General features: G+C 45.0%; 1 protein-coding gene across 4 annotated transcripts in view; it reads left to right on the top strand.

The window, feature by feature from the left end:
• The window catches only part of LOC138453020 (balbiani ring protein 3-like), a 140312-nt gene that overhangs the window by 88758 nt on the left and 28355 nt on the right, over positions 1 to 23199 (top strand). For all 4 annotated transcript variants that reach the window (XM_069605435.1, XM_069605434.1, XM_069605433.1 and 1 more), the window contains 5 exons: positions 333 to 494; positions 6463 to 6609; positions 14663 to 14806; positions 15971 to 16120; positions 21122 to 21262. In XM_069605435.1, coding sequence (XP_069461536.1) covers positions 333 to 494; positions 6463 to 6609; positions 14663 to 14806; positions 15971 to 16120; positions 21122 to 21262 — 744 coding nt within the window. The remainder of the gene's footprint in view (positions 1 to 332; positions 495 to 6462; positions 6610 to 14662; positions 14807 to 15970; positions 16121 to 21121; positions 21263 to 23199) is intronic.

The following is a 23199-nucleotide window of genomic DNA, read 5'->3' as shown; positions in this document are numbered from 1 at the left end:
GTTTACAAACATTCTGTATTCAATGGGTGTGCAGAGTCCACTTTTTGGATAATCTATCTGTACAGTATTTGAAGGATCATGCATAATAAGCATTCTAATATCACCGATTAACGACTTTGAAAGTCACCCCATACCTTATGAATGCTATCGACCCGCTGCACCACTTTCCGAATGCATTGGTTTGCTTGCCAGAGACTGGTTCCGTAATTTATCCCACACATTAATATGATGTTGATATGTCGTGGTCCATTGAATTCTCCTCTTCTACACACACTTCTTTCTCTTCCTTTTGCCAGGATTGACCTTGTTTTGATTGATAATTATTTTCTCAGCTCCAGAAAAGAATGGCGCGTGCCCGTTGCCTCCCAGCTATCCGACATGCGACAGTTTCCCCACCCCGCCAAGGAACGAATGCGCCACAGACCAGCAATGCCCGGGAGACGAGAAGTGTTGCCACTACGGCTGCAGTCTGCGATGCAAGAAGCCCCTGCAAGGTACAGAAGCAGCCTAGGTCACCATTCGTACATGTCTTGGGGTCCTGAGCGGGAGAAGGGGAGATGCAGTGTGGTTAATTTGAGTACAAAAAACCAGAGTCCGCTCACTTACATTGATCAATTCTTGGGCAACTATTTATTCTGGGACTACCTAAGAGTCAAATTCAACATGGTGGCAACTCGAGATTTGGAAAGTGTCTGGTGTCGACTACCTGAAACCTCTCGAAAATGCCGTCTCTGCTGGGAGGAGGTCTTGGAAACTCCGACACATCTGCTGTGTGCATGCACCCCCCTACATAAGTAAAGACTTGGTGTGACACGTTCCATCGGTGTGAGAACTTTCTATGGCTGGAAAGTATGATGGGCAACAATGATGCATGCATCATGTACTTTTCTTTGCTATAGAGAGAGATTGTGAAAGTTTTCAATATCGTATCATGCAATGTGTTAATTTAAGAGAGTAACCTTACCTGCAAAATGTGACTTCCTTTGGATTTAAGCTGTGTAAAGTTTAATGAACTATATCACAATAAAAAAGAAAAAAAGAAAACATATATAAAGATTAGCAGGAGTGCTCGTGAGGAGCCAGGACTTGAACTCTAAAAGTATCAATCGCAATTGAGGACATTATCCATTAAGCCAGAATACTTAACGAGTCATTACTGTGATGAGTCAGTTTCATCGCCTCTATGTAAACACAGGGAGGGCCATTATGAGGCAGAAGTAGGCCAGAATGCCCTTCACTGGCAGTAAGTGACAATCTGTGCCATATTCATACTTTTTATTTATTTTTATTTTGTATTTATTTATATTGCACCAAAGCCCGCAGCCATCTAGGCACACAAAAACACGGAATATACAAACAGAAAAAGACACAGGACATGTACATATATCATATAAACCAAGTTAAGCTAAGAGTGTCAGTCCAAAGACTCTATAATAAAACGATCTTGATCTTAGAGTCTGTCAAGGACTAGTTCAAGATGGTCGGTGGTTTCAATCTTTCACCCTAATTACCAGCAGAGAAAACTTGGGCCCATCAAAACATCCCCGCCACAAGAACGGAAGGGGCAAAGTTACATGGGGCAAAGTTACTGGGCCTCATTACGAGTCTTGCGGTGACCCTGCTGGTGCTACCGGCAGGTTGCCGCCAGACTCGGAATGAATTACAGGCACCAGCAATTTTGTTAATCCCCATTCCCATAGAGTCCCGTGGGACTCTATGGGAATGGGGACACGGGAGCACCGGCACCGTTGTTAATGGTGACGGTGATCCCGTGACAAGTCTGCCGTGGCCGCTGAGCCCGGCAGGGTCAGACCTGTAGGGCACAACGGCTCCGGCAGGCAGACTTGTAGTTTGCCGGTCCAGAAGCAACAGTGCCAGTGAGCTTACCGGCACCGTTGTTTTCCGGACGGCAACCTTATAATGAGGCCCACTGTCTTTTATTAGCAATCAAAAACAGACAGGGATCATACCGGAAAACAAGTATCCTCCAGAGCTCTCTACTTCTAAGCATGTGTCACCCGGTTTTATCCCGATGTGATGTCACAAATTCAGGTTCCATCCCAGAAACCTAATAGCCCATTACATTGATGAGTTTGAGCTAGTTATGTATAGTAAATTTATGGGTTAGTCCTACGATTGGAGAACCATGCCTTGGAGTCCCTCCTGAGACCACCCCTACTAGTGCCTGTCTACAATGTTGCAGGGTCGCAGAGAGACCATTTGTCTTTCCAACAAGTTATTTCCCCTGTGAAAGTCACATCTGGATTGGTCAGAGTGTGTCCTACCATCCCTGGGACCCTGGACAGTTACCAGACCGAGTGTACCTTTTCAAGGCAATGGGAATGAACATAGAGGTGCAAAATGTTCCTAATTTTGCCATTCTCTGATCATCGAGGCCTGTGAGAGTACATTCAGTTGAACATCCAGCTGCAACACTTGTTGCTTCTTCTTAACTTACTCGATGGGAACGTCTACCCTTGTCTGCCTTGGTTGAATGGGCAGTGTCTCGTTCAACTGGGTCACGTGTATTGAGACCACAAAATGAAGCCCTCTTGCCTGTAATTGTGAGGATTTTAGCCTAACTTTCTGCAGGTGGCTTAATGTCTTGGGAACTCAAACTTTTTCGTTTCAATTTGTCCTTGGCTGAGTGACTTGGTTCTGCTAATCTCTGGCTGCAGTGATCGTGTCAGTCTTCCCATGCGCTCAGAATCTGTCTCCTCTTTGTCATCGCTTCCATCACCCTGTCTGTCTGTCAAGCCACACTCATTATAGAATGACAGGTCTGACTGACAGACCCCTTAGTTTGACGTGTATTGTCTGTCCTAGCTGGGGACGTTTCACAAGAGGCTTGGAAAGATTCAAACCAGCAGCCAAAATCAGACCCATTAAGGCATTGATTGAGGTTGGTCATGATTTTCTCCTTGATGAAAGGCCAGTTTGCATTATGGCTCCCATCGTTTGGGAGCTTGGGGCAACGGTGAGCTGGCTTCTGAAATAACATTTTTCAAATTCCTGATACGTGAAGATGAAATACAATTTCTTGGGGATCTATCCACAACTGTTTCTTTACCTAGACTGCCATCATATTCCTGACAAATAACAGTTGCCTCCCCCTATCCGAATCAATTAAATCCACTTTCTCTTTCTGAAGGCGCTGTCTTCTCGAGGAGCTCCTTGCCAAAACAATAAGCAAGCGGCTAGGAGTCATACTCCCACTTGGGGTACCACAGTCCAACTGTGTTAGAACCTCAGACCATGGGCTAAACATTGATTGAGAAGACCATGTTGGAGGCTCTGTAACAGAAATGTTATCTTCAAAAATAGGTTCCACAACCTTTCAGGTGCCTCTATTAAAGGGGCGCACTCTAATTATGGACATAGCAGAGAGAGGAGATGCAAATAGCACATCCCACTTGAAGAAGCACAGTCTGTGCTCCCATAATCCAGACAGCTCATGAATGCGGAATGCCAGGAGAGACACACAATGGCTCATGACAACACCCCCAGGGCACCAGCAGGGGTTCCCCAGGACACCAGCATCCAGCGCCAATGTCACTGACACCAACGCTGACAGCACCAGAGGCTCTGGAGCAATACACAGCAACACCAAGGAAGAAGCTAGAGGAAAGGACCCTCTCACAAGCACAAGCTCATCAGACGTCAAGCCGCACCGGTCTCCCTGGCTGCTTCCGAAGTTTCAATATCACATTTCTTGAATATTATTATTGTGGTATTTATTGAGCCTGGGCCTAGCTTCTAGAAGGAACAGAGTGCTTTACTGAGGTATACAGCAAAATAGATACACAACTGAGTGCTTTACAGCACAAATGGGGGTGGGGGAACATAGCCTGAAGCCTGCTTCTACCTCTCCCTAGAGCTCCATGCTGCACATCCGCATGCCTCTCCATCTATGTTGGAATGTCCATGTGCACAGCAGTGCTGGAGCCACTATAGATTGCACCTGTTTATTTTATCCTGAAAAAACAGGCAGAATCCCCATAGGGATGTGTGTGAATGCCTCCTGCAAAGATCATATGTGGTGTTTAGGATTAAGGATTTCTTTCATTGGCAAGGGCTTAAACAGGCTTGAAAACTGGAATCTCCCTGATTACTAAGCCCGGCAAACAGCAAATCCTAAAAACAAGCAACATTGCACAGAGAGGACGTGGACGTGAACATGCCCGTGGTAGCAGTCCTTTTTGTGCAACTAACAAACCATGCAAAATGGCCGCTATCGGCATGTATATGGCTTTTTGGTGGAATAATGAATATTTCGATGTGACAACAATGTGTTCTATCAGTATAACCACTACGACAAGCAAAGAGACTATTAATAAGGAAAATATCAGCAACAGTCCCAAAGAATGTGTTTTTGATTATTTTGTTTGAAGCACAAACTTGTGGACAGCTAGTGTTTGGGCTGGAATCTTTTAATAGTAGTGCAGTACTATGAGTTGCAGGTCTGTGTGTCGGTATGCTTTGGGTCCCGCCATTCACTCTACCGGCTGAGGGGTGTGGGAGTCAAAGTCCAAAACATGTGGTGAGCCAAAGGATGCAGACACCTCATCTAGAGGATCTTTTCACCCTACTGAGCTTGTGGCTCTTTAGGAACATGCATAGTAATGGATGGGATCAGACTAGAGTAATTCTGAGTCCAAATAACAGAACCAGTTCGGAAGATGACAAAGTACTGTTTTATTAACACTTATCTAAAACAGGGAGGTTACAACGAAAATGGACATATGCTCAGTCTCAATAATCTCTACACAAAGTATGGTTTATATATGAAAAATACATCAGAGTGACATCATACTACCTGGAAATAATGAAAAAACCTATCAAGGGCCGGGATTGGTTAAGGGAGACATCCAAGTTTACTTTTCTATTGGAACTAGGATTGTTATTGGTTGTCCATTATCAGGTAAACAACTTATGCCCACCTCTAAAATAAAATGCCATTTCAGAAACATTAGATTCACAGTTTCTCATTGCTCTTCAAACTTTAAGATCCTTCGTTATATGGACTAATACAATTTGTTGGCACGCTTGTGCCACATATGGAACATTCGGTTAATTTAGCAGCACGTACGCCAAGACCCAGATGCAGGGGTACAGGTCATGAAGCTACCTCACCTCCCAATTAGCCCAACATCTCTCATCGCCCATGCCTTCTGCCATAAGAGTGTCTTTGTACTTGGCCTTGCAGGATATCCTTGTCTTTGGGAATGCACAAGAGGGAGGGCACACACTATCGTGTCTGGGACTTCAAGTTTAAGCTCTATTTCCATCCTTGGCTCACGTGACAGAAGACCACAATTTTTTTGGTCCACTTTGCAGCTTTTAAATGCTCTAAATGAATTAAAATTTGGCATGTTCTTTCTTGCACCTTAATGCGAGAAGGTACATACTCTACATACTTGTTCTTCATCAGAACAGAGAGCTGACCTTGGTTGTTTCAGTCTTGACTTTAGGCCAGACAGCCTCGCCGTGCAGCTCCATGAGCCTACTACTCTTGCCGCGACACAGTTTTCTATTCCAGCTTCCTGGGTTATGGCCTATTAAATTCTTGATACCAATGTCCAGTTTCTGTACAGTGGTGTCTTTGTCTGCATTCTATTCACTATTCATAGCCAGCTTCTATGATGAATTATCTACCTTGCGTTTAAGCAACTGTACAGTTATTGAATGGCTGTTTTTCTGCAGCCGTTCGTGCATGTGTAATCTTCCCGTTTTATATTGGGAAACTCACTCGATTCTTTACTTTGTCATTAGTTTCTTCAGGATCTATACATCCTTTTTAGCCAGTATCTCGAGACGTGGTGCACACTTCTTTATGATGTCATCAATTCATTGGTTGGCTTCTTTTCACACTCCTTCAGGTTTTTCCTCCTGCAGGTTATCATCACGTCGAGGGCACATTCGGTAGGGTTGTCTCAATGGGTATCTTCTTTCAAACACTCGCTGCGTTATTGGTATTATGGCTGGTGTTGGGCACGGCACAATTTCATGTCTCCAATACATGGGAGGTAGGGGGGCGGGATGCACACAGCTGCTCCTCTACACTACACCCTGTCCAATATATGCACTTATGCATGCAAATATCTCAAATGCACATTGTGAGCACACAAAACAGGGCAGAGTGGTTTAAACAGACACAAGACAATAACCTCAATTAAAGGCCTCCTTTAATGGAATATTAATTCTCACCGTGTATCTATCAACGGTTTCAATATTCTGCGCCAAGTCACTTGGCGATGTTTCTTTTACAATCGCTAAAATGCATTCATATTTGTATATGGCCATCAGACCAATCCGACAGTAATTTTGCATGGAGCTAGATTATAGGAGAAATAGAGAAAGTGTGTAGAATAATGGTTTGTATAACTATGCCCAATTTCTATAATGCATCGCTGGCAACAGCACATGAAACATGCCATTATTTTCTGAATTTGTCTGTTCCAGATAAATCTGGCCACTGCCCACCCTTCAACAGGTCCATCTGCCTATATGCCCGCCCGGCACCTGCCGAATGCAGCAGCGACAGCCAGTGTCCAGGGACTGAACGCTGCTGCTGCCATGGCAACTGCAGGATGCAGTGCACAGCGACAGGTAAGGAGATATGAAAGGCCGTCTGCAATGAACATGTTTCTATCCCAGCCAAGGGAATCCCATGGCAGCGTCAGAGTGGGCCAAGGCGACAGTAAGTAGGTGGACTGGGGCTAGGCTCATTATGGCAGGCTCATGACCACATCATCTATAATGGAACTGGTTTAACTTATTCACCAGCAACCTCCAGTGCTTCTCACCAGACTCCCCTTAACCATGAAGGTACTTATGTTTGTACCGCTGATTTTTTTGCCAAAGTATTTTTTTACTGCCATTTTGTTATGATTTTGTTAATGCCAAAATTAGGGGGTAGACTCTCCATACCACCTAATCATGCCATTCCCCTTCTCAACCCACTTCAAACCAACCCTCCCTCCACACCAACCACGCCATATTGCCTGCCCATGACGTGTAATAGAAAGCAGGCCTGTGTGCCTCAGAAACCCTGCGATGCAACTCTTCATCTGCATCGTGTAGCCTGTGAGCTCCTCGGATAAGAGGGTCACATTAGGCTTCACTACGTCAGAGGAATACCTGGCACACACCACTCCCCAGGGCAGGCCACTCCAGCCTACACTCGCATTCGGCTCAACTGCGCCAGATTAATACGTGGCACACACCACGCCCCAGGGCAATCCACTCCAGCCTGTGCTCGCATTAGGCTTCACTGCGCCAGATTAATACCTAGCACACACCACGCCCCAGGGGAATCCACTCCAGCCTATGCTCGCATTAGGCTTCACTGCGCCAGATTAATACCTAGCACACACTACTCCCCAGGGCAATCCACTCCAGCCTATGCTCGAATTAGGTTTAACTGCGCCAGATTAATCCCTAGCACACACCACTCCCCAGGGCAATCCACTCCAGCCTGTGCTCGCATTAGGCTTCACTGCGCCAGATTAATACCTAGCACACACTACTCCCCAGGGCAATCCACTCCAGCCTATGCTCGAATTAGGTTTAACTGCGCCAGATTAATACCTAGCACACACTACTCCCCAGGGCAATCCACTCCAGCCTATGCTCGAATTAGGCTTAACTGCGCCAGATTAATACCTAGCACACACCACTCCCCAGGGCAATCCACTCCAGCCTATGCTCGAATTAGGCTTAACCGTGCCAGATTAATACCTAGCACACACCACGCCCCAGGGCAATCCACTCCAGCCTATGCTCGAATTAGGCTTAACTGCGCCAGATTAATACCTAGCACACACTACTCCCCAGGGCAATCCACTCCAGCCTATGCTCGAATTAGGCTTAACTGCGCCAGATTAATACCTAGCACACACTACTCCCCAGGGCAATCCACTCCAGCCTATGCTCGAATTAGGCTTAACTGCGCCAGATTAATACCCAGCACACACCACTCCCCAGGGCAATCCACTCCAGCCTATGCTCGAATTAGGCTTAACTGCGCCAGATTAATCCCTAGCACACACCACTCCCCAGGGAAATCCACTCCAGCCTATGCTCGAATTAGGTTTAACTGCGCCAGATAAATACCTAGCACACACCACGCCCCAGGGCAATCCACTCCAGCCTATGCTCGAATTAGGTTTAACTGCGCCAGATTAATACCTAGCACACACCACTCCCCAGGGCAGGCCACTCCAGCCTGTGCTCGCATTAGGCTTCACTGCGCCAGATTAATACCTAGCACACACCACTCCCCAGGGCAATCCACTCCAGCCTATGCTCGAATTAGGCTTCACTGCGCCAGATTAATACCTAGCACACACCACTCCCCAGGGCAGGCCACTCCGGCCTACGCTCACATTAGGCTTAACTGCGGCAGATTAATACCTGAGACACACCACTCCCCAGGGCAGGCCACTCCGGCCTGTGCTCGCATTAGGCTTCACTGCGCCAGATTAATACCTAGCACACACCACTCCCCAGGTCAATCCACTCCAGCCTGTGCTCGCATTAGGCTTCACTGCGCCAGATTAATACCTAGCACACACCACTCCCCAGGGCAATCCACTCCAGCCTGTGCTCGCATTAGGCTTCACTGCGGCAGATTAATACCTGAGACACACCACTCCCCAGGGTAGGCCACTCCGGCCTTCGCTTTGGTTTCACTGCACCAGATTAACACCTGAACACTTTACCAGGTTTGCATGTATCTTAGAATCAGGGACTTAGTATGCTTCATGTTTTGGAGTAATTATTTTTTTTTTCTTCTTGCTTTTGAAGTATAAAACAACGTTTGCTTGGGCAGTGTTCACATTCATGGGCAGTGTTCACATTCAAATATACAAGTACGCTTATTTAAAGTATCCATAAAGGCTGCAATCCTGCCAAATAAGTGCTGGATTGCTGTACACGACCAAATATGTGGTCACATGTGTCATGAAACCATTCATGAAAAAACGATGTAAATCATTTCATACTACCAAAATACATGTTTAGCTTTGTGTCTAAAAGGAAAGGAGTAGAAGTGCAGCTTAACCTTATGGAAACATTTTATGTCGCCTGCCATATGTTAGAAACCAGATGGTGTATCACCCCTCTAGTCCCCGCGGATCTCTCTCTCAGCTGCCCAGGGCACAGGCATCGCCTTTGGATCCAGACCCTGGGGGTGGACCAGTGCAGGAGGATCACCTGGGTGAGGGGTCTTCGGGGAGTGGGAGACCGAATGGCGAGACAATGTATCCCTCCCCCTTTAACACCTTTACGCCATCCTACCAGGTGGGATACGCAGGAACATTACCCCCCTCCTTTCCCTTCTCCAACACTTTCCCATGGACAGCCCGCTCTGGGAGAAAACAGGCTCCCACCGAGCAGTGTACCTGACATTTCCCACGACTATGGTCAGGCAATTACTGACAATTACTCACACATGACTTTCACTCCATGACTCTGAACGAAGTAAAGCACACAAAGTAATAGCTGTTTTAAGTCGGCAGCTGAAGGAGGGGAGAAAGATGGGAAACCAAGAAGGGTTTGCAAGGAGGAAAGTACCCTTCACCTTTCCGTCAAGAAACTGTTACTTTCTTGAAACCTTCAAAGCAGAAAGCATAAGGCCAGAAAACCAGACTGAAGACTCCTGTATTGTGTTTCGGAGATACCGAAGGCCCTTCTGGGTAACCAACCAAGTTGGGGAGGAGCGGCAAGCGCCAGGGTATCGTCCTTGACTCCAATAACAAAGAAGCATTAGAGAGATCAACACAGCCGGTGAGTTGGGGAGACTGATGCAAGACCGGTTTGTGTTGAAGTCAAGGTTGCAAGTGGCATCATTGTATAATGAGTGCTGGAACGAACATTGTTAAACGTGTATGATGAAAGACGCAAGTAAAGCTGAACTGCTGATGAATGTTTGAACTTGAGAAGGAAAGGTAGCATACTGTTATCAGAGTACCGTAAGTGTGCTCAATCTAAGGTCTCTCAAGGTATCCCGCCAAGACAAACAAAAGCCAAAAGATTTATGAGAATATTGTATGACATGAATCAAAGTGGTTCTGCGACAGTGCAAGCAAAACCCAATGCACATCCGAAAGTCTTGAATTTTGCTATTAAGAGTATTCGAGCCCAAACAAGGGAGATCCATGGTCCGAGCCCGAATGAGGGAGACCAAGAGTAAGCATTGTGGTACAAAGGGGACCAAGTCTGAAGGAGGGAGAACATGATAAAAACTGTAAGAGATAACTTGTTCATGTAAAGATCCTAATAGAAATGGAGCTTTGATATTTGTTTGTTCAGACAGTCCTTCTGCAGTAAGAGACTCTTATTGGAAAAGAGACTTTGGCAGAAGGCCCTGATGTCTATGGTTTGAACTGTGTTCTCATGGTAGAGAAGCCAGAGTGTGTGCAAAGCTCAAACATGCCACCTTACCCCGTGCTGAAAACGTTTGGAAGCGAACCCAACTGCTCAACCATCTTAACATAATATTTCTTGAACACTTTTCTTTCTTGCATACATTATTGTACCGCACGCTTTTGCATTTAGAAGTAAGGATTGGCAATAGGTTTATTAGTATAGGCCCTTTTTTTTGACAGAGACTCGACTAGGACTGCGTTATTATTATTTGATGGTCGTAGCTTGCTCCCATCCTTAGATTTAAGTTCGATAGGCGTTTAACCAATCCATTCAATAAACACCCTTGAACTGAAATCACTTGTGTCTGTCTTCACTGTTTGATACCATGCCATCCTTACACGTGTCAATCACAATTGAAATTAAAGGGTGTTTACCTGATTGCAGCAGATCAGCATCACAGCATTGACAACCAATTCACAGGAAGGTCCTGCCACACCCTGAGCGTAAAGAACGAGACAAGCTCTGGCTTGGGATCTGTTCACTTTTGAAATCTCCAATGGTGGAAAAGTCAATAACGGTGTTCACAGTCGGTAACAGCCCTTTAGCATAAGTTAGGCAATAACAGCCCACTAGCCTGAGTTAGCCAGTAGCAGCCCTTTAGCATGAGTTAGACGGTAACAACCTGCTTGCCTGAGTTAGCCAGTAACAGTCCTTTAGCATGAGTTATCTGCTAACAGCCCACTAGCCTGAGTTAGCCGGTAACAGCCCACTAGCATCAGTTAGCCGATAACAGCCCGCTAGCCTGAGTTAGCTAGTAACAGCCCGCTAGCCTGAGTTATCTGCTAACAGCCCACTAGCCTAAGTTAGCCGGTAACAGCCCAGTAGCATGAGTTCGCCGGTAACAGCCCGCTAGCCTGAGTTAGTCGGTAACGGCCCACTAGCCTGAATTTCTCAGTAACAGTCCACTAGCCTGAGTTATCTGGTAACAGCCCGCTAGCCTGAGTTATCTGGTAACAGCCCGTTAGCCTGAGTTATCTGGTAACAGCCTGCTAGCCTGAGTTATCTGGTAACAGCCCACTAGCCTGAGTTAGCTAGTAACAGCCTGCTAGCCTGAGTTATCTGGTAACAGCCCACTAGCCCGAGTTAGCCGGTAACACCAATGCCTACATTACCGAGTAGTCAGAGATGGATGCGTGTGGGGTTGGGGGAAAGGAGGAGACCTCAGATACACGGAAGAGGAGGCTCCATCCAAGAAAGGGCAGTTGAACAAATCGGCAACCATGGAATTGCTTGCCATTATTATGTTATGTTACTTTGCATTTATATAGCGCCTTATATACCAATGGTAAGGTCTGAAGACGCTGGTAGGTTGAACGCCCTTGGGAACCGAAGTTCAGATCAGTAGAGAGAGTAGAGATAGTCAAAGGTGCGTGTGAGCACCGGATATGTGCGCAGCTGGTGCGGTATTCGTGTAATTGCTGCTTCTTAGTAGGTGTGGTGGTTGGAAGGGCAAGAGTATGTGTTCGTTCTGGCAGGATTTATCCAGACCGATTGTGGCTGCGTTAGGCCTGAGGAGAACGCCTGGCTGGGGGATGAGTAACCAGCAGTGTTTCGTAAGAGTGATGGGGAGTATGAGGCAGATGTTGGTATGAGAACAGCTATACCGAATGGTGTCATAGTATCTCTGTGTTCTAGTTGAATGGTGGTGTAAAGAAGAGAGTAAGTGTGGTGATGTGATATGGTGGGTTACATGCTCATCAAATGTTCCATGCATTTCAAACCATTAATGTAAGTCGCGCAATTCTGTGCACTCCAGTTTTCGCTCATGCCCTTTAGTCCGCTCCATGTACTCGAGTTCGCTCCATGCACTCCAGTCTGCTCCACGCACTCCAGTCCGCGCCACTCCAGTTGTTTTATGCACTCGATTCACGTATTTCACCTGTACCATCCAAATACTTCCCGGTACATTTCACATATTACACCAGTACCTTCCACATTTGTTCTATCCACATATTTCACCCTTCCATCCACATATTTCATCCTATCATCCACATATTTCACCCGTTTCACCCACATACGTCACCTGCGCCATCTACATACATCACCCGTTCCATCAACATACGTCACCCGTTCTATATACATACGTCACCCATTCCTTCCACAAACTTCACCCGTTCCGTCCATTCTAGGTACTCAATGCCTCTAAATAGTCATCCGCTCTATGCACTCATCTGCTCTAGGCACTCATCCGCTCTACGTACTCATCCGCTCTAGGTACTCATCCGCTCTGCCTGCTCTACGAATTCATCTGCTCTACGCACTCATCCACTCTACGCTCTCATCCGCTCTACGCTCTCATACGTTCTATGCACTCACCCCCTCTATTCACTCATCCGTTCTACTTACTCACCCGCTCTACGCACTCACCTGCTCTACGCACCCACCCGCTCTCTTGCACCCCTGTGCTCTCACGCACCCCTCCGGTCTCACACATTCATTTGTTCTTACGCTATCATCTGCTCCATATACTCGTCTGCTCTACCCACTAATCTGTCCTACGTATTCATCCACTCTACACACTCCTCTGTTCTTACTCACTCCTCCGTTCTACACACTCCTTTGCTCTGCGCACTCTTCTGCTCCACGCACTCTTCCACTCCGTGCACTCGTCCGCTCCGCGCACCCGTCCGCTCTGCGCACCCTTCCGCTCTGCGCACCTATCACTCTCTGCGCACCTATCACGTTCTGCGCACACATCGGTTCTGCGCACCCATCCGCTCCACGCACTCATCCATTCCTGGCACTCATTTGTTCTATGCACTCGTTCTTTTCACGCACTCATCTGCTATATGCACTCATCTGCTCTACAAAGTCGTTCACTCATACGCACTCATCCGCTCTATACACTCATCCGCTCAAAACACTTATCTGCTCTATACACTCATCTGCTCTATACACTCATCTGCTCTATACACTCATCCGCTCTATACACTTATCCGCTCTATACACTCATCCGCTCTATACACTTATCCCCTCTATACACTCATCCGTTCTATACACTCATCCGCTCTATACACTCATCCGTTCAATACACTCATCCGCTCTATACACTCATCCTCTCTATACACTCATCCGCTCTGCACATTCATCTGTTCTATGCACTCCTGCGTTCTCCACACTCCTCTGCACTTATGCACTCATCCGCCCTACACACTCGTCCACTCTACACACTCATCCGCTCTACACTCATCCCCTCTGCACATTCATCTGCGCTATGCACTCCTGCGTTGTACTCACTCTTCCGCACTTACTCACTCATCCGCTCTACACACTCGTCCTCTCTACACATTCATCCGTTCGACACCCTATCCAGCTCAACACACTCATCCGCATAACATACTCATGCATTCTACACACTCATCTGGTCAACACACACGTCTGCTCAACGCATTCATCCGCTCAGCACACTTCTCTCTCCCACACGCTTCATTCAATCTAACGATTTCATCTGCTCCATTCACTTCGTTCATTCATCCGTGCATTATCGATTTCAGTCACTCGTCATCCCACTGGATCCGTTCTGTGCTCGCTGTCTTTTTCATGCACCACACTCGTCTCATGTACTTGAATCGTCTATTCTGTATTTTCCATTTACGCCATGCATTCATACATTGTGCTGTAAGAGTAATTGTTACATTTTAATAGGCTAATTCCATGGGAACCTTTAATCTTCTCCATTGCTTATATAAATGTTACCAGAGCAAAATACAAAGCCCCACAAGCACTTTTTACACTCTTCAAATACCATAATGCAGCCTCCCTCAGTAGTCTAGGAAGAAAACAATACATTGAATAGCTCAGTCTCCCTCCTTCCTTGACATCTCTGGTTTGTTGGTTGACTGTCACGGTTTGAGAGTACCTACGGTCGGTGCAAGCAATCCACAATGTGGGTGGCAGTATTACACTGACATTCTGTATTTAAACTCACACTAGAACACTTTTAATGGATTTATGTTCCCTTGGTTCACATCTTTTGGTCCAACCCTCAGGTTCTTCACCTCTATGCTTCCAGATGAAAACTATGCACCCTGTATGATATCAGACCATGTACCCACCTGAGGCATCAGTGATTCATGACCTTTCATGACCACAGGATTTATCAGTATTCTGGGAGTGCTGGGGTACACTTTAGCTAATCTGAGCACCCCTTCTTCCCAGTGACCCTCTATTTAATGTGCAGTGTACCAGAATGTGATCAGAAGGGATGATAACAAAAGCTTTCGCCCCTCAGTTACAGTGAAACCAGGAACATGTCCGCGACCGCCTGCTGACTGTGGGTCACGGCTTTCTGCTCAGAGGTGTGAGGATGATGGCGACTGCACGGGCAGAATGAAGTGCTGCCCGCACTGTGGAATCCAGTGCGTCAATCCTGCAGGTAGGTGCATAGTCGCCATGTGGGGTTGGGTCTTTAAGGCCTGTTTCAAAACTCCAAAGTGTCTCACCCTTGAGACGGGATGAAGCAGAGCAGGGGTAGGTCACAGAGATAGAGGGAAGAGAATTCAGCCTGAGAATGGACACCCAGTGTTGGTGCCAGTTCTGGTGCTTTTCAGCCTGATAACAGAGCTCCTGAAACTGAATACAAGGTGGGATTGGGGGCTTTCTCAAACACACATTACCCGTGCCTTGGCTGCATCCCTCCCAGGTCAGTACAGACTATGGGCCTCATCACGAGTTGGGCTGTAGCCCTTAAATGCGGCAGTAACGGTATTACTGGCGCATTTAATGGCTGGCCCTATCAAAAGTTGGGCGCTAAATGGAGTGTTTTACCGCCAGCTTTTTTCAAAAGGTGGACCCAATGGGGAATGGGGATTTACCGTTAACGCCCAACCCTTGATCAGGTGGTAATACCGCCAGACCAGTGGGTGCTAAGGCTATTACAGTCGGGCGGTATTACAGCTGGGATACAGCCCAACTCGTGATGAGGCCTTAAGTATTTAAATAGCCCTAGGGCTGCTTCAGCCAATTACAGACCTGCAATATATGAGGAGCTGAACCTGGGGTTACATGGTCACAATGATGATAACATTAGTATATGTTGGTCATAGTTTAAGGTTGTGCCAGTGAATCTCTCACCCCACAGAAGGAAATAACTCTTGTAGTAGTATGTCATTATGAAGATACATTTGAAATTCCCCAACACCATCTCTAAACCCTCAGTAAAGTGTGCTGTCTGTCAGCTAAGCTGAAGAGGAGGGGCAGGAACCTCGAAGATGCCATAGGTGTTATTGGGAGAGGTACAGGAAAGGTAAGAGGCACCCTCAAAGGCAAACCCCTGGTGGTTCATCTTCTCCCATATCACTGGCCATCGTTCTCCAAAACACTCCCGCACATTGAGATGACCACACACACACACCAGTGGCTAAGGACAACAATGTGACATCTGGAAGGAGGACCGACTGAGTTGTGCAAGAGTTGGCCTGATCTTTAAATGGCGGGCACCTGGGAAAGGGGGGAGCGGAGGAGGGACACATGTTGCATTCCCAAGTGGGCCTAATCAAAAAATGTTTCATCCTGAATTGTGGCTTTGTTTGTGTTGCAGAGAACCCAGGATTTTGCCCAGTGGATCCAGGATTGGAGCAGCAATGCGGTTACCGCCCCCCACCTCGCTGCACCAATGACAGAGATTGCCAGTCCGATGAGAAGTGCTGTTTGTTTGGCTGTGGAGTGCAGTGTGTGAAAGCTCTGCCAGGTACTGATGTCCAACAGAGACATGCACTTTTGGGAGAGTCAAGAGTGAGAGCTCCTGAAGTCGATCACCAATTCAAAAGCATGCAAATTGCTGCTCGTTCAAATCATTTAACCCCTCCTCATACCAAAGATCAGAATTGGCTACGCCGACTCCCTTTCTGTGTTCTGTGCCGATGTCATACAAATTAGCAATGCAGTTCCTGCTTTATGCATGGACACCAGATGTGTGTAGGCCACAGACTGCACCAAGGTTGAAGGACAAAGCATTTAAGTGGCTCAAAAGGGGCTCAACCTGGCGTATGCTACTCCATTTAGTTGTGGCACCTGGGGCCAGCAGCTAAGGCCAGAGGCTGTTGTTCTAGTGTAGCTCCTATATACCACATTTCTTAAGCGGACACGTCTTCTTGTCCTGATCTAGTTTTGCTCATTCTTCCCACCATAACCGGTTTATTTTGATGAGTTCTGTTGGTACATTGGCTGGAATTCTGACATTTCAGTGATGTAATTGGCAATGTTAAGTCTGCCCTATTTCCTAGGGTCATCAGAGAGCTGTAACATATCACAATGCATAGAAATAATTATATTAGAGACATGTATACATATCTGAAACCACAACGTAGGGTATCAAATTACAAAGCTATAACGACAATTAAATTAGTACCAGCAAAAGAACCATGCCAAGCCATATTATTAGCCAATTATGAGGCAGAAAAAGAAACGGTTAGTGGCAGTCAACAGATAAAAAGGGGAGGGATCAAGGCAAATAGCCACACATTAAGCGCTTTGTTGCTACCGAATCATATTAAAAGGTAGCATGCCAACAGAAGAGGAAGTCTGCAACCATCAGTGCTGTGGGCCGTTCTGTGTCATCCAATCCCCAGATATTTAGTCTCTTAAAGAACCAGTGTGCTGACATCAATGGTGCAAAGAAGTAACTGAACTCCAGGGAAGGGAGATGAGAAACTGGAGTCATGTGATCAGGTTTGTGTGAGCCTGAATCGTTGGAGCCGCTGATGGGATGATACAATAAAGAGTAGCCAGCTTGAACTCTGCTGAGTTGGAGCTGCCACCATCCATTCTATTACTTGTGATGAAGATAGATTCCGTATATTTACATGGGATAATGGTAAGAGCCAGTCAAGGATTGATTATATGCTTGTATCGCAAGCTCGTAAGGACATCTTGTATGAATATACTGGGCCGAGTGGCCATGTTGCCCTAAAGTGCACATCAACGTTGGAAAGCAGGCAAAGTGTATCAGAGGTTTGGGACTGATACATTGTAATGCTCTGGGTAATAGACATGTCTGGTCAGGAAAGAATGTGGACAGGTTTGTTACAAGATTCATTCTCAGACATAATTCTCTACACCCAGCCACTTCTGACAATACACATACTTCTTGTGTGAGGAAGGGAGACCAGCGGCTGGGATTGAATGGGTCTATTCACTCCTCTTCACAGTCAAAAAAGGAACATCGCTATCTTCTTATGCATATACCATGAGTTCTATACACTGTTAACCGATTGTACAACAATGTATATTAATGTGGACCTTACATTTTAACACATTCTTATTGGTCATTTTACTAAAAGGTCAAGGTAGCATTTGTGTGCCTATTGGACAAAAAAACACTTCCTGGTCAGGATGATTTGCTATCTTTCACACGTTCTGGATGACAAGCAATTTTGAAAACTAGAAAAAACTGCTTTTTGAGTTGTGATGCATTTCTTCCGTGTTTCAGTACATTCTGTACATTCTTATCTTTCCTGACTATAAGCCTGTTTTGTTTCATGAATCACAACACATCAAAATGACATATTCTTATTTGATTTCGGCCATCTCCCTGTACCCTGGCTTCTGTCCAGACAAGTATGTTTCATGAATCACAACACATCAAAATGACATATTCTTATTTGATTTCGGCCATCTCCCTGTACCCTGGCTTCTGTCCAGACAAGTATGCACACAGCACTATATTCTGGGCTTTCAGCACTTTTGAATTTCCCTGAGAGCTGAGGCTTACAACCATTTTGTAATGCAATGGCTATCTTTTGCTAACCTATACACCAGAAATCTATATTCTGTGTTTAATGTTTGTGTGTAATGTAGACTAACTTATTTGTTTATGTTGACTTGAATAAGTGTGTCCAGTGTTCTTTATTTTCCATGAATAAGGGCAGCTTAACTACCTAAACAGACTGATTTTTACAATGTTGACCTGGAGAGTAGGGTATTAGCCCTAACAACCATATTTATTTGTCTGCCATAAGAGGGGTGGGTATAGACCCCCTCTGCAGGTTTAATAACCTGGTAATAGATATATTGGGTGGAATTAGATGTCTGGATAATTTGAAGGAGGCTATCAGTGAGCAATAAGAAGGGGAGATTATGAGAAGAATTAATATGGCTACAGATAAATGATGCCAATAGAGTAATAATACTGTGGCCACCAATAGTCAGAATACTCAGATCAATGATGAGCTGATTAATAGCAGGAGAAAATCTCATTCTGCTAAGATGAGCAAGATAAGGAGAATAAAGATAACTATGAATTAATCCACGGTAAGGGCACAAGTTATATCAAATGCATGTACCAAATATAAGAACTGGATGAAGGCGCATAAGCAATCACAAAACAGTGCTCATTGGAGGTTAGTTTATGAATCTGTAAAATCTCGTGATAAACGTAGATTCTGGCACTATGAAAACACCTGTATGAAAGGGAGTAAGACAGTGTTGATTAACCCAGAGTCCGAGGAAGATTGGCAAATATGTATAAGGAGCTCTATTTCAAGTCTAGTGAGACTGGTTATACCCCACAGATTTACAAAGGCAAGGAGGTTTCCTCACTCAGTAAGGTGAGTAGTTGGTTTTATTCTGAAGCAGATGATATATATATATATATATATATATATTATAAAACGGAAAGCTTCAAGAGCACCTGGACTCATTTCTATTCCTAATGTGGCTGCGAAGGGCCATCCTTGCTAATGGTCTCCTTTATTGGATCCTGGTAGCAATATGCAGAAGCGGTACCAGAAGGGACCCAAATAATTACAAACTGCCAGACTGCTTGCCCTCACAGATGTAATGGCAATGTCTGCTTGAGAAACTACATAGTTGAGTAAAAAGACACAATATACTCTGCCCTCAGCAAACTGGTTTTTGAAAAGGTATGGTGATGCTTTTTAATATGTGGACATTGATTTATTTAATAGAGTCTCCACTTGGAGATAAGGGAAGCAAGCTTGATTGCTGTATTGTTGATTATTAAGAGGCTTTTGATCACGTCTCCAGATACCTTCTCTGGAGTAAGCTTTTCAGCTGGGGTTACAAAGGTGCATTACTTCACATGATAAAGCATTTATATCAAACACCTCTGTGGAAATAAGACTAGACACAAATGGCCCGATCTTCTCCAATATTGCGACTAACCATGGTGTTATATAATTGTGTGTACTGGCGCCCATGCTGTTTAATTTGTTTATGACGGACATGCAATATAGTTTAAAACATAGTAAGAACTTTCCGCCAAAGTTGGGGAGCGAGCCCTTGGGATGGCCACGTATGCAGGTGACACGGTGCTGCTGGGGAGGAAAGCAATTGGGCTGCAGCACAGTTTTGATGCTTTGGTTGATTACTCCAAGAAAAGCTGACTTACCATGAATGAGAAGAAAACTCAAATAATAGTTATTAGTGAGGGGTTGAAAATAAAGCATACATGTGTCTGGAAAATAAATGATGTTCCTAATGGGCGTGTTCAGGGATACATATATTTGGGGATACCAATAAGTCCTCGACTAAGTGGAGAACAGCAAGCTAAATATATAAGTGTTAAGACATCAAAGAAAACTGGACTGGTTACATCTTTTATAACTCACAAGGGTGGCTTTTCAGTCCTTGGACTTATTAAACTTTACAAAAGTGGTATTATGCCTAGTGTGCTATATGGTCTTGCAACCTGTATGGAAAAAGAGACAGTATGGTTAGGAGGTCTTGAAGGCAAGATATGGAGAAACGTCTCAGGCTTGCCGAGTTGTGTACCCAGTGAAGCAACATGCTGTGAGATGGGACTGTCACTGGTATCTGCATGGAAAGTGGGTAAGGGATCTTTTTATTCGAAAATAAGGATCTTTTCTTCCAACGGGGATTCCTTTTTATATTATTTTAACCAGATGGCCAATGGTTTGATTAGGAAAAATGTTGCTTTTGCTAAACTGGAATAGGAAATATTAAAATTGTATAAGAAAATTGGTTTTGAGCTAGAGACACAAGATGGCTTGACAATGGTCTTAAAGGAGAAAAGTGGAATTAGGGCACAGAGGACAACTAATAGATACGCTGGCTACCAAAACTAAATTTAGATCATATGTAAGTGAAGGTTTTATGTTTTGATTAGTTGACTAGACCGTTACCTTTGAAAGTATGACATTTTTTGATGAGGATGTATTTTAATCTATTACACGCTAATGAAAACACAGGGGCATGGAGAAACATCCACTGAAGCTTATAGTGTAGACTTTGCAAAGAGCACGTAGAAACAATTCGACTTGTACTTGCAACTTGTAAAAGGATATCCCATGTGTATGTCAAGGGATATGCATCTTTTGTATATAGATTTGAAAATATATTATCTGATCACTTCTGGAGTACAATATTCTCCGGAAACGTTATAGTTATCACGACCGCTGCTTATTATGTGAAGAATTTCGAAAGATGGCAAATTAATATTAATTCCTCAGGTCTTGCACAGGGCATATGTGGTATTTGTGAGACTGAAATGAAATATATTGGACATATGTTTGGGCAATTTGAGAGATCTGCGAGATTTCAAGATATGAGAATTTAAAATTCTGTTGATTTGTAAATTAATTGAATTAGAATTTTGTAATTATGTAATTTATATGGAATTTATATTTAATGTCTTTTTGATGTATTTATGGTTTATAATAAACCAAATACAGAATAAAGAGGAAAACACATTTTGTTTTGTCTTTAACAGTCAAACCCGGCATGTGCCCCGCTATATTGGCCAAATGCAAGGCCACTCCGGAGAAACCTCAGTGCCAGCATGATGGCGACTGCCTGGCAAACAAAAAGTGCTGCCAAATGTGTGGAAACAAATGCCTTGATGCTGTGCCAGGTAAAAGTACAATCAATACTTGCCTATATGGGCAGCATTTAATAAGTAATACAGTTATCCTTTTATAATTCGAGTTGTAATGTTTCTTGGTCTGCTAACCCAGACCTTCTGTATCAGCAGCAGGCCTCATGTTTATCTGAAGGCTCTTGCTGTTGCCTCTCTCTCTGAAATGGCTTGCAAGTGTTACACACAGTCCATGGATATGGTTAAATTTCAAGAAAGCATCAGGACCATCTGGGCTATGCCTCGCTCCTGGTCTCTAGCTCACTTCTGACCTCCTCATCTGTTTGTATGGAAGTCACTGGCCCGCTGTTGGGTGGAGTTCCTAAAGGCTCAGTATTCTGTATCTTATTGCCCACTGCACATGGACTTAGTTCACTCAAGGCCAGCAGTGATACAAGTGTCCTCACAGTACCTTTCGGTTCACTGTTTGGTAGATTTATTGAACCCAGCAGGAAGTGATGGGGGTACAAGATGCAGTATAATACAAGTGAAAACACTGAGTATGACATTACAGAAACCTTGCACTGGTGCAAGTACTATTAGCATTAAGGCGGAGCATATTCCTTCAATGCCTTTTTGGACCAGGCCAAAGGACTGGCTCTAAGGCAAACATTGTCCTGGTGCAGGAATGCACTGATAGAACATGCTGTTGCCCTAATACACATTGCACTTACCCCAGTCCAAAGGTTTCAGTAATTCTGCCCTTAACCAGATGGGAACTATTCCAGGAAGGGACCAGGCTAAAACTATACTCATTTCTGGGGACGCACCCCACTTTCTCGAGGGCCATAATAATGCCATGTTTTCTATACAAACTTGAAGGATTGGAGGTGGAGAGTGACTTTCCAGGGAGAGATAAATTATTGCCGGTGAACATGCATATCTGACAAAATCCTATGTGGACACTTGTACCATATGCACTATTAATATTATCATTGTTATGCTATTTATTAAGCATGGACCTCGCTTCAAGAAGCAACAGAGCTCTTAGCAAGTCATATGGTGGAAGCACATGGTAACAGGAAGCTAAGAACCGTGGAGGGTGAAGGTCGGCTATTTGGCAGCAAAGGATCTACAAGCAACCAGGGAGGAAACAGGGGAACGGGTGTCAGATCTCCCAGTCTCAGCTTAGGATGGAGAAGAAGGGATGAAGACCTAGCTGTTAAAATGGAGCCATTCTTGTATGTCCTGAAATGTAGCACTGTTTATTGGATGAACCTCAAGATGTGTGCTTATTATCACTCATTTAGAGGGTAACAAATACAGGTTGTAAAGCCATCTCTATCAGAAACGGTGGAATGCCCCGATGCCGAGATCAGGATGGCTGCCCTCTAGCTTCTGGGTTTAGGAGTAAAAGTTACAGACGTGTGCTCATGATCAATTATTAAGAGGGCAAATAGACTACACCAGAAACGGGGGAATGTCCTGATGCCAAGATCAAGACAGTCGCCTTCTAGCTTCTGGATCTAGTAGAGCGAGGTACAGAAGAGTCAATGGAAGTGCCCAGTGAGGATCTTGCCCCCCACTTGCAGTGGGCACGATACACATCCTCACCCTGCTGTTGAATATAACTTGCACCAAGGTCAAAGGGGTTTCCACGTAGAATGGTACCCCCTGCTTGAGGGTGCAGGTGAATCTGGAGCACTATAGCCCGGGTACTCGATGGGTGGTGAGCATAAGTCCACCTTTTTATATTTTCGAAAGGCACTTCACTCTCTGGTGGGCGCAGGACGCAGTACTTCAACATCGACATGCTCTTCAATCTAGCCTCACACCAGGGAGACGCCCACCTTACGTAACATAGCAGCTCAGCGCCAACAGGCCCATAGTGATTAAAACAATATTCTCTGAGCTGGCATGCACTCACAGGCTCCAACATTCTACTGCCATGCGTGGCGGTACCGTGAGACGCCACATAAAGCCATATTGGATCT

This window comes from Ambystoma mexicanum, chromosome 4p, assembly GCF_040938575.1.
Source record: "Ambystoma mexicanum isolate Mex_15411 chromosome 4p, UKY_AmexF1_1, whole genome shotgun sequence".
In the NCBI taxonomy this organism is placed as follows: Eukaryota; Metazoa; Chordata; class Amphibia; order Caudata; family Ambystomatidae; genus Ambystoma; species Ambystoma mexicanum.
The sequence above is the reverse complement of the archived record's forward strand: the minus strand, read 5'-3'. Positions and strand labels throughout refer to the sequence as shown.